This window comes from Sebastes umbrosus, chromosome 21 (assembly GCF_015220745.1).
Source record: "Sebastes umbrosus isolate fSebUmb1 chromosome 21, fSebUmb1.pri, whole genome shotgun sequence".
Lineage (NCBI taxonomy): Eukaryota > Metazoa > Chordata > Actinopteri > Perciformes > Sebastidae > Sebastes > Sebastes umbrosus.
In genome coordinates, this window is record NC_051289.1 from 9,997,078 (window position 1) to 10,009,871 (window position 12,794).

Here is a 12,794-nt window from a genome sequence, read left to right on the forward strand (position 1 = left end):
ACAGTTTACAAGTCGAAAGAAAAAAGACATAACAGACAAGACAAATGTTGCATTGCAACTGGTTGCACTGTCTGTGGTCATACCACAATGACGGCAAGAGAAAGTGAAAGATGATGGGATACAAGTGGAGCAGAAAACCTGAAGTGCACCATAGCAACCATAAACAGAGGAGGTTCATGCCTTGATGACAGACAAAGACATTTCAAACCGCTTATACTCGCCAGTCTTTGGTTTCCGTTGAGCTGTTGACTTTTTCAGGGTTAAGAATCTAAACTAGCAGTTCTGAATCATTTCTATATGTAAATACAGAATAACATTTTCTAATATAAATGTCTGTATCTAATGCTGACATGTTTTTATAGATGCTACACGGCACAGACTACTACTTCACAATATGTTTATAATACAGAGACATGAATCCCTAAATATGGTGGTTGTGTGTTCTTACCATTTCTCTGGCATTTCTACAAAATGCCATATCTGAGTCTAGTTTCTCCAGCACAAAGTAGTTCCTCTCTTTCAGTTCATTCCTCAAAGCACTGCCCTTGACAAGGTATACATGTGCCATGAAAGGAATGTTCCACATACCCCTAGAAACAACAAGACATAGAGAAAGGAAGAGCTCATTTTACAGCAAAATTGCATTCTTGGAGTGCTGGAGATTTTTTATTGTAATCATCACGCCATCCATGACTACATGTGTGTTGTAGGAGTTGTTGGAGAACATATTGGTGAACTAAATGGTAAAATAAGGCAACATATGTCAAATGTGGTAAAAGATGCTACTCTTTCAGAATCTTGTCTATTTTTAGGGATGAGGGAAAAATTCAATACAGCATAGTATGGCAATATCTTGCGTGGAAATATTGTATCGATACACGGACATCAAGTATCAAACTTTTATTATATAAACTATTAACCTCTTAATTTGCCGGGGCCCATATTCTGTCTTTCTGAGGTTGAAGCTTAAAGCTAGAGTGGAAATACTGGGATCATATGAAACTGGAAAACCTAAGGAATCCACTGGTACCAACAATGTAATTTTAGCTTGTCGGAGAGAAAGCTAAATAATGCTCCAAAGTTGTGCTACATTTTGACGTTTTTCCCCCTGAAATTTACCCCCCTTTTTGTCTCAGTTTGTTTACGGCCAATTCCACTTGTGCTACAGTTTTTGTCTTGGAGGTGACCAACCAGTAGGAGTTGCTAAAGTGAACCCTTACTGTCTTCCTCCCCACAGGTCCGCAGGTGATTAAATCTGTTTTTTTTACTGTGGTGGGTGAATGTTTACTCCTTTGCGCCATCTGGCCACCATTCAATTATTTCTAAAAGCATAAAAAGTGAGAGAGAAGAAATTAATTGACTACAGTGCCTCAGGCGTATATGCTCAGTACTAAATCACTTCTCAGGTAGATTGTGGCTGTAATGACTGTTCATACGTGTATTCTAGGATGTAGCTCATGATGAAGGCATCTCATGTGTCTTGTTTATGGCTAAACATGGATGAGAAAAACAGCTTCAGCACAACAGGATGAGATTTATTTTAGTCATGGACACGCTGAGAGATCCAATACTGGTGTGTGAACCATAAAAATGCAAAGCCATTGCTGTGTGTGTGTACCCTCATTGTACTTGTGACTTACACACGTTTCCTCTGCACAATGTCGACATAATCTTCGGAGCGAGCGTAATAACCATCCAGACTCAAGGCTCCCCAGAAGTTGGACCACAGCTTGCCGTGACGAGTGACAAGGGGACCAATTATTTTTCTGTAAGGGAAGCAGAAGGCAGCGTGGAGAGATGGTAATTCTGTCAGAGCAGATAAAAATCAGTGACATCTCACAGGCAGCCAACCACCTAATGTTCTGGGCCTCGTAGTGGTGCTGCATCGAGGAGATCAGCCTCTCCGTGGAAAGATATGATCACTGCCAAGTCACTAACAGTCAGATCGTTGAAGTGCATAATGCAAACCAGAGCCGTAAATCATCCTCAACTGGATTCAAAAAAAGATCGCGGCTCGCTGCAGCAGGCTGTTTTTCTAAACCGTGAATTGGGTCTGTTTCTTTGAATTTGCATGACTTACAGTAACACAAGATTTTTCCTCTTAGTCTTACAAACCGAAACCACAATGAAAGGGATTTTTTTATATGAAATAAACAGGGCAGATTTAAAATAATAGAGCCATAAATCACAGTTGGTTGATATGGATGACCCACAGTATACTGATGCAAAAGTTTCTTTAAGTTAAGATAGATTGAAATTTTCCTCCCACAACTTCAGTACCAGCAGAAAATTCTCATGCCGTCTTTAAATATCCTGGAAGGGGTTTTACGTTGCATGCTTCCCATAGGTCACAATGCCACGCCACCGCCACAATGACATCTAGTTCATTGGGAGGTTTCTTCAAAATCACGAGCTGCAGAAGGGAAAAGGGTTTGGATGTTTGTTTTTTGTATAACGCAAAGTGGCATTTCGGTTAGGGCAGCAGACTCTTTCACTGTTTCCATGTGGCCGGGCAAAAACAGGAAGCCAGGGCGGCTTATTTTTAAACTTTTATTCTCTCGGCTGTAATGTTCCTGCGGCTTTGCCACTTTCAATGGTTCAACGATCACAACAACCAGGGAGGCTTCTTGAATGGGTTCCAGCGTGGTTTCTATTCCAGCTACCATATGATTACCTGTTCTGCTCAATGAGGAGCTTCAGTGTCTGTCTGTTGGTGAGCATCACATCTGTGTCTATGCTGAAGTAGTAGTCGCACGTGGCATCCTTACGGCAAAGATCCCTAAAGAAATAAAAAACAGACATGGCAGAGAGAGTAGTGATTATTCAATCAACGGCTGATTACAGTCAATGAAATACCAGGAAGTGATCATGGTCATATGTTGAAATTTATCAGCTCCTAAGTATAAGATGTCATTTCCAATTGCAGACAGAGACTCTTACTAATCTTTAAGCCTCCAGAGGATAATGTGATTTTAGGAAGATTAGAGGCTGCTAATAAACCTTAGACTTCTTCATTATAGGGCTGTCCTGAGCAATGCTTTTAGGCATACTGTGTTTTTGATAGTATCTCTGTGATGTGGTCTCCCAGATTGAATTATCACCGTGACAACTGACTATTACTTAACACTGAGTAATGAGAGACACAGCCCATAAAAGAGGAATCAAGGAGAAATACTGCACCTATTTGTCTGCTATGTCGTATATCGCATACACCAGTGGTTCCCAAACTTTTTCACGTCAAGTACCCCTACACTGACACAGATTAGACCACGGACCCCCATTTGATATGATTTTTGTCCCAGTGTCCCCCCCATCTGATAGGATTTTTGCCTTTAGATGTTTTATAGAGTGGTGCAAGAATGAGTCCTAAAACCCTGAAAATGAGTTAGCATTTTAGCACTTCTGGTTCCCTCATCTCAAAGTCAATGTTTTTTTTAATGGGTTTTTAGTTAGATGTCTGAAATAAGGTCTGTGGTTGACACAAGCATAAGAGATTTTAACATTTTGTTGTACAATAGAAAATATGTCAGTAAATATCCCACTTGTGAACTTTGAAGCTTTTATACATCTTAAAAAAGTCACGCCGACTCGTCCATGCGTGAACTCGCGCTCATGCGACCGTGGTGTAGTTCATTTATAGCCTAACCCTAGCTTTTTAATTCAGGCTATTGCATTCACATTTCAAAACTCATAAAAGTGGTGTTCATTTGTGGAGCTTAAGTCAAGTATCATAAACGTTTGTTTTTCCACAGAGTTTATTTTCTGCAATAATCCAAAATCCAATGGAAAAATCCCATTGGCTTTTTGTCGAGGGAACCAGTGCAATTCTAACCACTGCTAAAAAAACTAAAATACGTCATCCCTGTACCACTGTATTACAGAAAGTGTATGAAACCCATAACCAAAATAGTCATGCATTCGGTCGTTGTGTTACTTATGGATGGAAATATAGTGAAAATAAATGATGCCCCTTTTTGCTGGGGATCCCCTGAAACCCCTTTAAGGACCCCTGGACCCCACTTTGAAAACCACTGGGAAACACAATACTGTATGCTTTAGTCAAGAAAGGACACATTAAGTCTGGAGAACTAACATGTGCATTAAACATTTAGTTTGAATGGAATGGAAACACCCAGGGGCCAAAAGGGACCACCACAACAACCTGGGAAACAATGCATTAGCATTGCCTGCAACACAAGATGACCGTATTAAATAGAAATCAAGCAAACACCATCTAGAGGTTTTAAAAGTAATTTGACATGCAAGTTTTCCTTTAGGATATGATTTATCTGGATCCAAAAACACCATCATCTGGTTTTATCAATTTAGTTCTTCAAAACACAGTTCTGAGAGTTGATAGATTTAGAGACATACATGCCCATATTCCTGGCCTCTCCTTGGCTCAAAATTTCTTCTGGTCCCACAACGTTGAAACTGCTGAACACATTCCTGTTCTCTTCCCAGAACTGCTGGATGTGCTTCTCATGGTAAACCTCCTGAGTGGAGAGCCAATATTAATGGATTAGAATCCACATATGAGGAGCCATGCACGGTAGAGATCTAGAAGAAAACCAAAGAGCAGCTGCAGCTGCACACACTCACGTTATTGTGGACAAAAACTTTGAGTTTATCTTTGGGATAATCCAGGGTCAGCAGCCGCTGGAAGAACTCAGGAAGAAATGGAGTTGGCTGCTCAATGAATACTCCAACCAACACATTGGGATACTCCTGTTTAGATAAGAGAGGAGATGAATTAGTATCATTTCACACAACAGGCTTTAGGTATGGGACACTGTTTAACATAAATCATGGATGATTTGACATATCATGTCAGACAAAAGCAAACAGTTAATTTGCAACAGATGTTTTCCATGACGACATTGTCTTGTGTGGGCGTGGGCGGGTGTATTAGTCCATTATTAGCTTCCTTGTGATGCAGACTCTATCTCCAGTCAGCTAAAGCTTACAACTGCTACTGACCTACTGTCACTGTGCAGTGATACTTGTAGGCAATTTGTACAATAGGATGTGTGAGTTGTGGTTATTGATTGTAAAATAGATCAGGCAATTAGAGCTTGCTCTAAAATGTGGATGTTTGGAAAAAAAAATGTATTTAAGAATGTTTAAACGTATTAAAGCCTAGGAGAGCGAGAGAGAGAGAGAGAGACGTTGGACTCATACGAACGGGTCCAACGTGGGTTGAATGCTTCTGCGTTATATACAACTGGTGTGTGAAATGGTTGTATCCTCACTGCATTTTTATAAACTATGATAATCTGATCACGGTTCACATCTTTTGCCCGTGTCCAGGCACCGCCACACTCCCTCATCCTCTCCTTGCAGTTCTCATACTCATAGAACTGAAGTTACATCCAATAACTATTAGTATTTTTACTGCTTTACGGGAATCCTATCCTCTAACCCAGATTGCCACGTGTAACTCTTTCCAGAGGGCAGAAATATAAAATGATGGGTCAGACCGTTAGGGCAAAGAAGATAGAAAAATAAATACTGTACAGCAAGAGACACAGAGCAGAGAGGAGGATACATTTTCCCATGACACTAAGCTCCTGCCCACACAGCTCAGTCTGGTCTCCTCATCCTCTTGACCAGTTCACAGCAAGGTCTGGGCCGGGGATGAAAAGGGATCCGAGCCGAACCGTCTAATTTGCGTGTTCCGCAATGACTGCTTCAGGCGCAACTCAAGCATCTTGCCAATGTGAGCTTAAATTGTTACGGACATACAGCAGACAGGCAGCAAAAGGAAAGGAGTGGCACAAAGGGCAGGGAAAAGCATAACTAAAGCATCTATCAAAGCAGACCGGACCAACACAGACTTTCATTTGAACACAAGAGACAAAACTAGGTAGTGAATGGATCTGGCTAGCTCAGTATAGTGTAGCAGTGTAACCATCTTTGTAAAGCCTAAGATTATTCCCAAAACCAAAGTACACAAGGAGCCAAGCTAGACAGACAGTGGCCTGGGTTAACCCCACAAGAAAAGGCCTGGACACAGTGTGACCAGTTTCCACATGACCTGATCTTATAATCCCAAACACACAGAGTGGAACAGCAGAATGAAATTCTTCACTCACTTGCCTATTATTGAGAAGCAGCATTTTTTCCTGCATTCATTATGGACGGTCACTGAGAGCAACTTTCACAGAGATGCCTTTCATGTAGCTAGGTTTGTATTGAATCCTTTCCAGTTAAACTATTTCAGCACATTTATTTATGGAGCCTACAGGGGTACAGTAAATGTTGAGGGATTCATGACTCAGTATCACATTTTGTGATAGACCTTGTTCTGTTTGTGTAGTGCGAAGACCTTGGTGTTATTTAATTGCAGAGACTACGGATGTTAATAATTAACCGTTAACCGTCATTAAGCATTTTAACTGATTAACACTATCGGTTAAAATGGTTATAAGAAATGTTATACTATAATGTTTTACTGGGAAAGTGGCTGCATGTCCGCGACACTACACGCAGCATCTAAGTTATCTATCTGCTAAGTTAACGCTCCCGTACGGGTGAACTATGAACTCCGTTGTCTGTTGTGCTCATACACTGCAGCTGCCGCACCGCTGCATGCGAGGCACAAATCTTGTCGTTTAACTGTTAATAATCGGTTTACGAGGGTCAGTTATTGGTTAAGAACATTTTTCAAAATTAGCATCTCTAGCAGAGACACATCTTGTTGCACTTTTGAACAGGTTTGTACGAAACTAATTTGCAGAAACAAAGAAGATAAAAACAGGGATAATAGATTAACTGGGATCTTGTGTATGCTTCACCACTCACAAAGAGTAAAGTAAGGTTTCATAACATTGTTGACAGACACAGCCAGAGCCATTTTCTAGTGCCTTCTGCCATTCCTGCTGTCTATACATCGCCAGCCTTGGCTGGACTCTGCGACAAATTTTCGGCATAACCACTATAACTTACTATTGTGGATAAAACCCATACTGCGGAGCCCACTAAAAGGCAGGCTGGTTGTCAGTGACTCCCCTTTAAATGAGCCCTTCTGAAAACCCCAGAAGCCATATCCTGCACCACAGCAGCACAGTGCTTCCTCTTTCCCAAGTAGTTTCCCTGGCACTTATGCTCTTTTAAAAGGGTCCAAAAGGACCAACGGGCACATAACCTATTATTGTTGGAAAGGGAGTGTGTGCAGCAGTCTTGCATATCTGTTGAAATAGGACAAGCTGTGCCCCACTCCCGCTGTCTACACAGTCACTGATAGATGGATGGTTCACACTGGAAGACCAGGTGGTGTTTCATCCTTTCCTGTGCCCACGGGGAGGTGGCTTAATACAAACGTTCCACATCAGCACTCTGAGGAAAATTAATTAATCTGAAGCACTTACTTTTAACTGAGACAGGTCCACAATATCGTCATCACAGTGGCTACAGCCATGTTCATAGTTCCATGTATTGGGGACATAGTTGGACAGGTAGTTCAAGTACATCTGTTGAGGAAAGAATTCAGAGCAGGTGAATGCCAGGTTACAGAAGATTAACATCAGCATAAGCAAAAACGCCAAATCTTTCCTGTGATTCAGCAGAACTCCCTTTTATCATCATGATGTGTTTGGAATACCTCGGAATATTACTGTGGATATTCAATCCTCTTATTCATTGTAGGAATATGATGACCAGTCAGAAACACTTGCCAGACTAAAGACCAAAGGGCTTTAAATGTCTCTTCTAGGGAAATTGAGACTTCACAGTCTGGTTTAATTATCCCTTTACTTCTCAATTCTCTTCATAAATTTCAACATATTGTCATCACAAGTATCTCTGCTCTATATTTAGTGTGCACGGAAAGTACAAATTTATGGGTAACATAATAGTTTCAGTGCACTGTTGTTTACAAATCTCTTATCGCAGACATTGACACTGTGATCATGTGTTTGTAACCAGATTGAAGTTGGCATCCAGGGTTCGTGGGCCCGATGGCCCATGGCCACAAAAAGTTAATCTCTGGCCACCAAACACCCCGCCAGTGGCCCCCTGTGGCCACCAAGTTTTATCAGGTCTCTCTTGAGAATGATACTGCGTGTCTCAATGAGATTGCGGTGTCTGTGTCCTAACCATGAACTGTATACTGAATGTGACGCAAGCGAGCATCAGCAACAAAATCAGTTTAATTGCATTGATTTCTACTGGAGTGTCCTAACTGACCACCAGCGACGCAGCGTTGCACAGCATGACTGAATTCTGTCGGAGGCCCTGTTTCTATTTATTCCTGTGGCTCGCTTTGAAAGCCCTGCAATGGACGAGTCAATTTAATTTATAATTACATATTTTCATTCGGTTAATGCCACAGTTAAGGAAGGCTGTGTTCAGTTGCTTCAAATTGCCTTTTCTGTATTGTTTTTACATGAATTTACATTTGGGCCGCCAAAAATGTAATTTGGACACCAAATTTAGGGGCTTGGTAGACGGTGGGGCCAGTGCACAAATATTAGCGTCTATCCTTGGCATCATAACTGGAAACAATAATAAGCTAATGGTCAGAAATCCAGCTAGGCAGCTCTAATGGTAGGAACCGCTGCTCGGACCGACTGGGATTCTGTGATCTATATTAGAGCTTGTCTGGGAAGTATGACTCAACAGTGTGGTGGGTTTGGTTCATTACCAAGGAAGGCCAGAGACTTGTGAAGAGATGAGGGAAGGAAAAAGGCCAGAAACAAAATTCCACGAAATGATGATGGTATCATACAGACATCCTGCTTTTCAGCTTGCGGAGCCCATCACTCTAATTTACAGAGAGCGAAGGAGAAACGAAAATGTGGGACATATGGACGGAGGCATTGTAGCCTAGTTTTGGCCAGAGCTCTGTCTTCCACTGAATAATGAGCTGGCTTTTATGGCCAGGGTTACTGGCAAGTATCATATGAAACGTATGTATATTTCCTGAATGTGTGGGAATTTATGCAGTGAAACGAAATCTTTGGCGATTAATATTCGTTGGATGAAAATCTAAAATACACATGCCAACATTAACTCATTGGCAAATGGAAAAGACAAGTTCAATAATTCAACTCAAAGCTAATTTCCTAGATGAGGCTGATTACCTTGAAAGTATTTATACTGTGCCATAAGCACGATATATTAGGTGTGCCTGAGGGCATAACTTCTTCTTACTCACTTTGGTGTTTCCGTTGCCATGGACAACCACTGGCAGAGAGTCGTACACTGTGTTTCTAACTCTGACGCGGTCTGTTCCAAACTTGAGAAGCACTTCATCTGCCAAAAAGAGGAACACGAGACGTTTCAGGCCAGGTTATGAAAATCGACTTACCACATGGGCTAGAGCTGTAAAGGTTTATAACTTACTGGGTAAATTGCCAAGCCTACAAGTTCTATGAAAATATGCAATCGTTCACAGAGTGTCAGAGCAGAACTACAATTTTTTCACTTACAAGAGCCAGCATAAAACTGGGGTTTTAGATATTTGACAAATAATATACAGATTGGTTCAGTTTCTCTGATTTCTCACCAACGGCCCCATTCAGGTTCTGGAAAATCTGGCATTTGTGGTCCAAAGTCATATTGAGAGTTTGCTGAAAGTCATGAAAACATAGAATATCTTAGCCATCCAAGATATGCTTTATAGGGATGTATTTTCATATTAGGCATTGACACAAAATACTTACTCGCTGTAAAGGATCCACGTATATTTTGGTATAGAAAAGCTGGTCGTCGTCATTGTCATGGAGGTTCCACTGTGAAACAACTCCGTTTATGGATGGGGCATAGCCGATTATACCTGCAAGTAATAAACAGTGTGAATTGAAACACATATCCAGCGGCAAAGTATAGGGTTGAGAGACGTTTACAAGGTCGTATACAACTGGTAGACGGTTGTTGGTGACAATTGCAGTATACTGCCTGAATGCCTTCCATAAAGTGTGATTTTTGGCAAAAATCCCAAGCAAACAAGAAATGGGCAGGCACTCTCTCTTCCCACAGTCTGGACATAGAAAGGAGTGCAGTAATGGGTAGTAAGAAAGCTGTAATATATACGTTTTAACTGTCTCCCAACAGTGTGTGCTAGCATTTCACACCCTCTCTAAGTGTACATTCTCTACTCCAGTTTTCCCCGGTCTCCACATTTTCCTTCTCTTGCTCAAGGACACTGACCACAGTGACAGATTGCAGGGTTTGGCTATGTTGCTGGTGTGCGGCGATTTGCATCCCATCATTTAAAAAGACGAAGAAGCCGTAGACACTGTAAACAAGTCCGCGGATAGACATGACATAATCTAAATGGCAGGAATGAGAAAAAGTTAAAAGGAAATCACAGCATTTTATGCAAATTATATTGTTGGTAGCGGATCCACAAAATGATGGCTTTAAAATTGCGGACAGGGCTGAGAAGTGCATGCCTTTTTGACCCGATGCAAAAATTCAGTTTTATGCTACGCGGCTGGAAAACACAGTGTACATTGTTCTGAAAGCATGCAACATGGAGCAATATAACTTATCATATGACTGTCTGTAGAAAATTCAAGAAAACTGTTTAATTTATAGCTCTTGCAAGAGTTATTTTTCAACCTCCCATTTGTTTCAGGTCCTTATTTCAACCATTTATAACACACAGGCAACACAGCACAACCCAACTGTATGTTGATTCCTTCCCTGAAATACTGTACTCTCAGTTCCCCAATGGTCACTTGGGCGGTAGCCGTAGGAACATAAACAAAACCTGCAATTTTATACAAACTATGGCACACTCTGGGGGCCAAGATAAATCCACATGTCATGTCAGTGACAATGAATGCTAAAAACGGTCTGTGATCAGTCTGAGACGGCTAGGCTCCAATACGGGAGGTCAGACCAGATGATGACCACAGGGAAAGCAGTAATTCGGTGTTCTGAACAACTGGCAGGATGCAGCTGGCCATGTCATGTGGATTATGGATGATAACTTACTGTTACTGTTACTTTTGCATATATTCAGTACTCCTTCAGCATCTGTTGTGTACTTAATGTCACAATCATATTATGTCTAAAAACATCTTCATATGTAATGTAGATGCCTGCTAAATTAATTTTGAGTATAAAAAAATAGCTGAAAAGGAGCAAAGTTTGCAGTTCTTATTCACATGAATGGGCTTCTGTCACCTTCTGTCCACTTGGACAGGAAATACCTCGAGGAGACAGTTTACAGGGAAAATATACTTTCATTTTACAGCGAGAGATAATAATAAAAGTCCTGCGGTTTTATATTTTAAGAGTAACTCCATGATGTTGTCATTCCTTGAAATCGCTCCACCACTATTTGGACCAATAACACCGAAGCTGCACCGCTGCTCACCCCCCTGAATTCCAACGAGGCCTGCAGGTCTTCAGCGTTTGACAGCTGATGGTGGAATGTATAAACCCATGCACACTCATAGACGTTATGAGTTAACTATCAAGTTACTCAAACACTAGTCTACCCCGACATAAAATCACTATGCACAGAACATAAATTAAATCATTATCATTTAAACTACTTTTGAGTTTGTGAATATTTTAGTATTATCTTCAGATAAAGCAAGTTATTCTTTTATTTCACATTGTCCCATACTGACCCACACAGATGACCATCACACTACATTGGGATTATTCTGTCTGTACAGATGAGTCTATGGGTAATGGTTATTCTTCAGGTAAATGGTAGATATGCTGTAGTATCAGTTAGGGTTGGGGTTAGAATTAGTCAGGGTCATGAGGTCAGGGTGGTTGTGTCTAGAAGGTAACCCCCAAATTGCAAAAACTAGCAAAAACTCTCACGATACTTGCTGCCCCATGACTAGGACTGGGTATCTTTTAAATAATTACGATGCCACTACCAATACCAGTATCCTTAAAGTGATACTGGGTATCTTTTAAATAATTACGATGCCACTACCAATACCAGTATCCTTAAAGTGATACTATTACCAATAGAGTACTTCATTCGATACCCATCATGTTAATGCAAGCTGTTTGTGTGTCCCACTGGCTAGCTAATCGCCGCTGCACTGCACATCACTCATACACCGGTTACCGCTGACAACGCTGCTCCCCGACCCACGGTTGCGGCACTGTGCTGTCGCGTAAGTGTAACGTAAACGGCTACTCTCCGGTTGCTTAACCTTAACCATTCGAGGTCAATGCAATGCCTAACCTGTACCATCTCGTGAGAGTTTTGCAATATGGGTGTTACCTTCTAGACACTGGTCAGAGTTTGGTAAGGGATTCAACAGGTCAAAACTTTTCGATATATTTCATATTTAGAATTTTTTGAACCCACCTCCAGAGTTGAGGTAGCGCTTGCCACTGCGGATTGAGGGGTACTTGTCAGCTAGTTTCTTATCTGGCCATATCAGTCCCTCTGCAGCAAACAGCACTTTGTGATTGGCTTGTTGGAACTTCCTGAGAATCTCCTCTGGTCCCCCAGCAAAGATAAGATCATAGCTGAAAGGGAGGAGTGAAGATAAAATACAACAGATCATTATTACATTTCTTTCCCCCTTTAGGGGCAGTGTGACAGTTGTCCTAAAGTAGGTTTTATCTTATCATCTCACACACAACCTAGGTTTCTACTTGCTTGAGATAGATACAAATCTTAATGTAAACAGTGAACATTCTTCATGAGTGAGCAGTTGTATAGGCCAGCATTTCTGGATTGTACTGTAAGGTATTTCCAAAAGAGTCCTGCTTTGACAGACATTAACACACAATGCACACACAGTTCTGTGACAGACAGGAAAAAGTGCCTAACCCTCTAAATAGGCCACGTGGTGACTTTTTTT

General features: G+C 41.2%; 1 protein-coding gene across 2 annotated transcripts in view; it reads right to left on the bottom strand.

Annotated features, from left to right (window-relative positions):
• The window catches only part of plod2 (procollagen-lysine, 2-oxoglutarate 5-dioxygenase 2), a 34,926-nt gene that overhangs the window by 6,657 nt on the left and 15,475 nt on the right, over positions 1-12,794 (bottom strand). For both annotated transcript variants that reach the window (XM_037756970.1, XM_037756969.1), the window contains exons 4-13: positions 12,293-12,456; positions 9,666-9,778; positions 9,509-9,572; positions 9,158-9,255; positions 7,371-7,472; positions 4,603-4,728; positions 4,375-4,496; positions 2,675-2,779; positions 1,641-1,766; positions 449-590 (exon numbers count right to left, since the gene is read on the bottom strand). In XM_037756970.1, the coding sequence (XP_037612898.1) occupies positions 449-590; positions 1,641-1,766; positions 2,675-2,779; positions 4,375-4,496; positions 4,603-4,728; positions 7,371-7,472; positions 9,158-9,255; positions 9,509-9,572; positions 9,666-9,778; positions 12,293-12,456 (1,162 nt within the window). The remainder of the gene's footprint in view (positions 1-448; positions 591-1,640; positions 1,767-2,674; positions 2,780-4,374; positions 4,497-4,602; positions 4,729-7,370; positions 7,473-9,157; positions 9,256-9,508; positions 9,573-9,665; positions 9,779-12,292; positions 12,457-12,794) is intronic.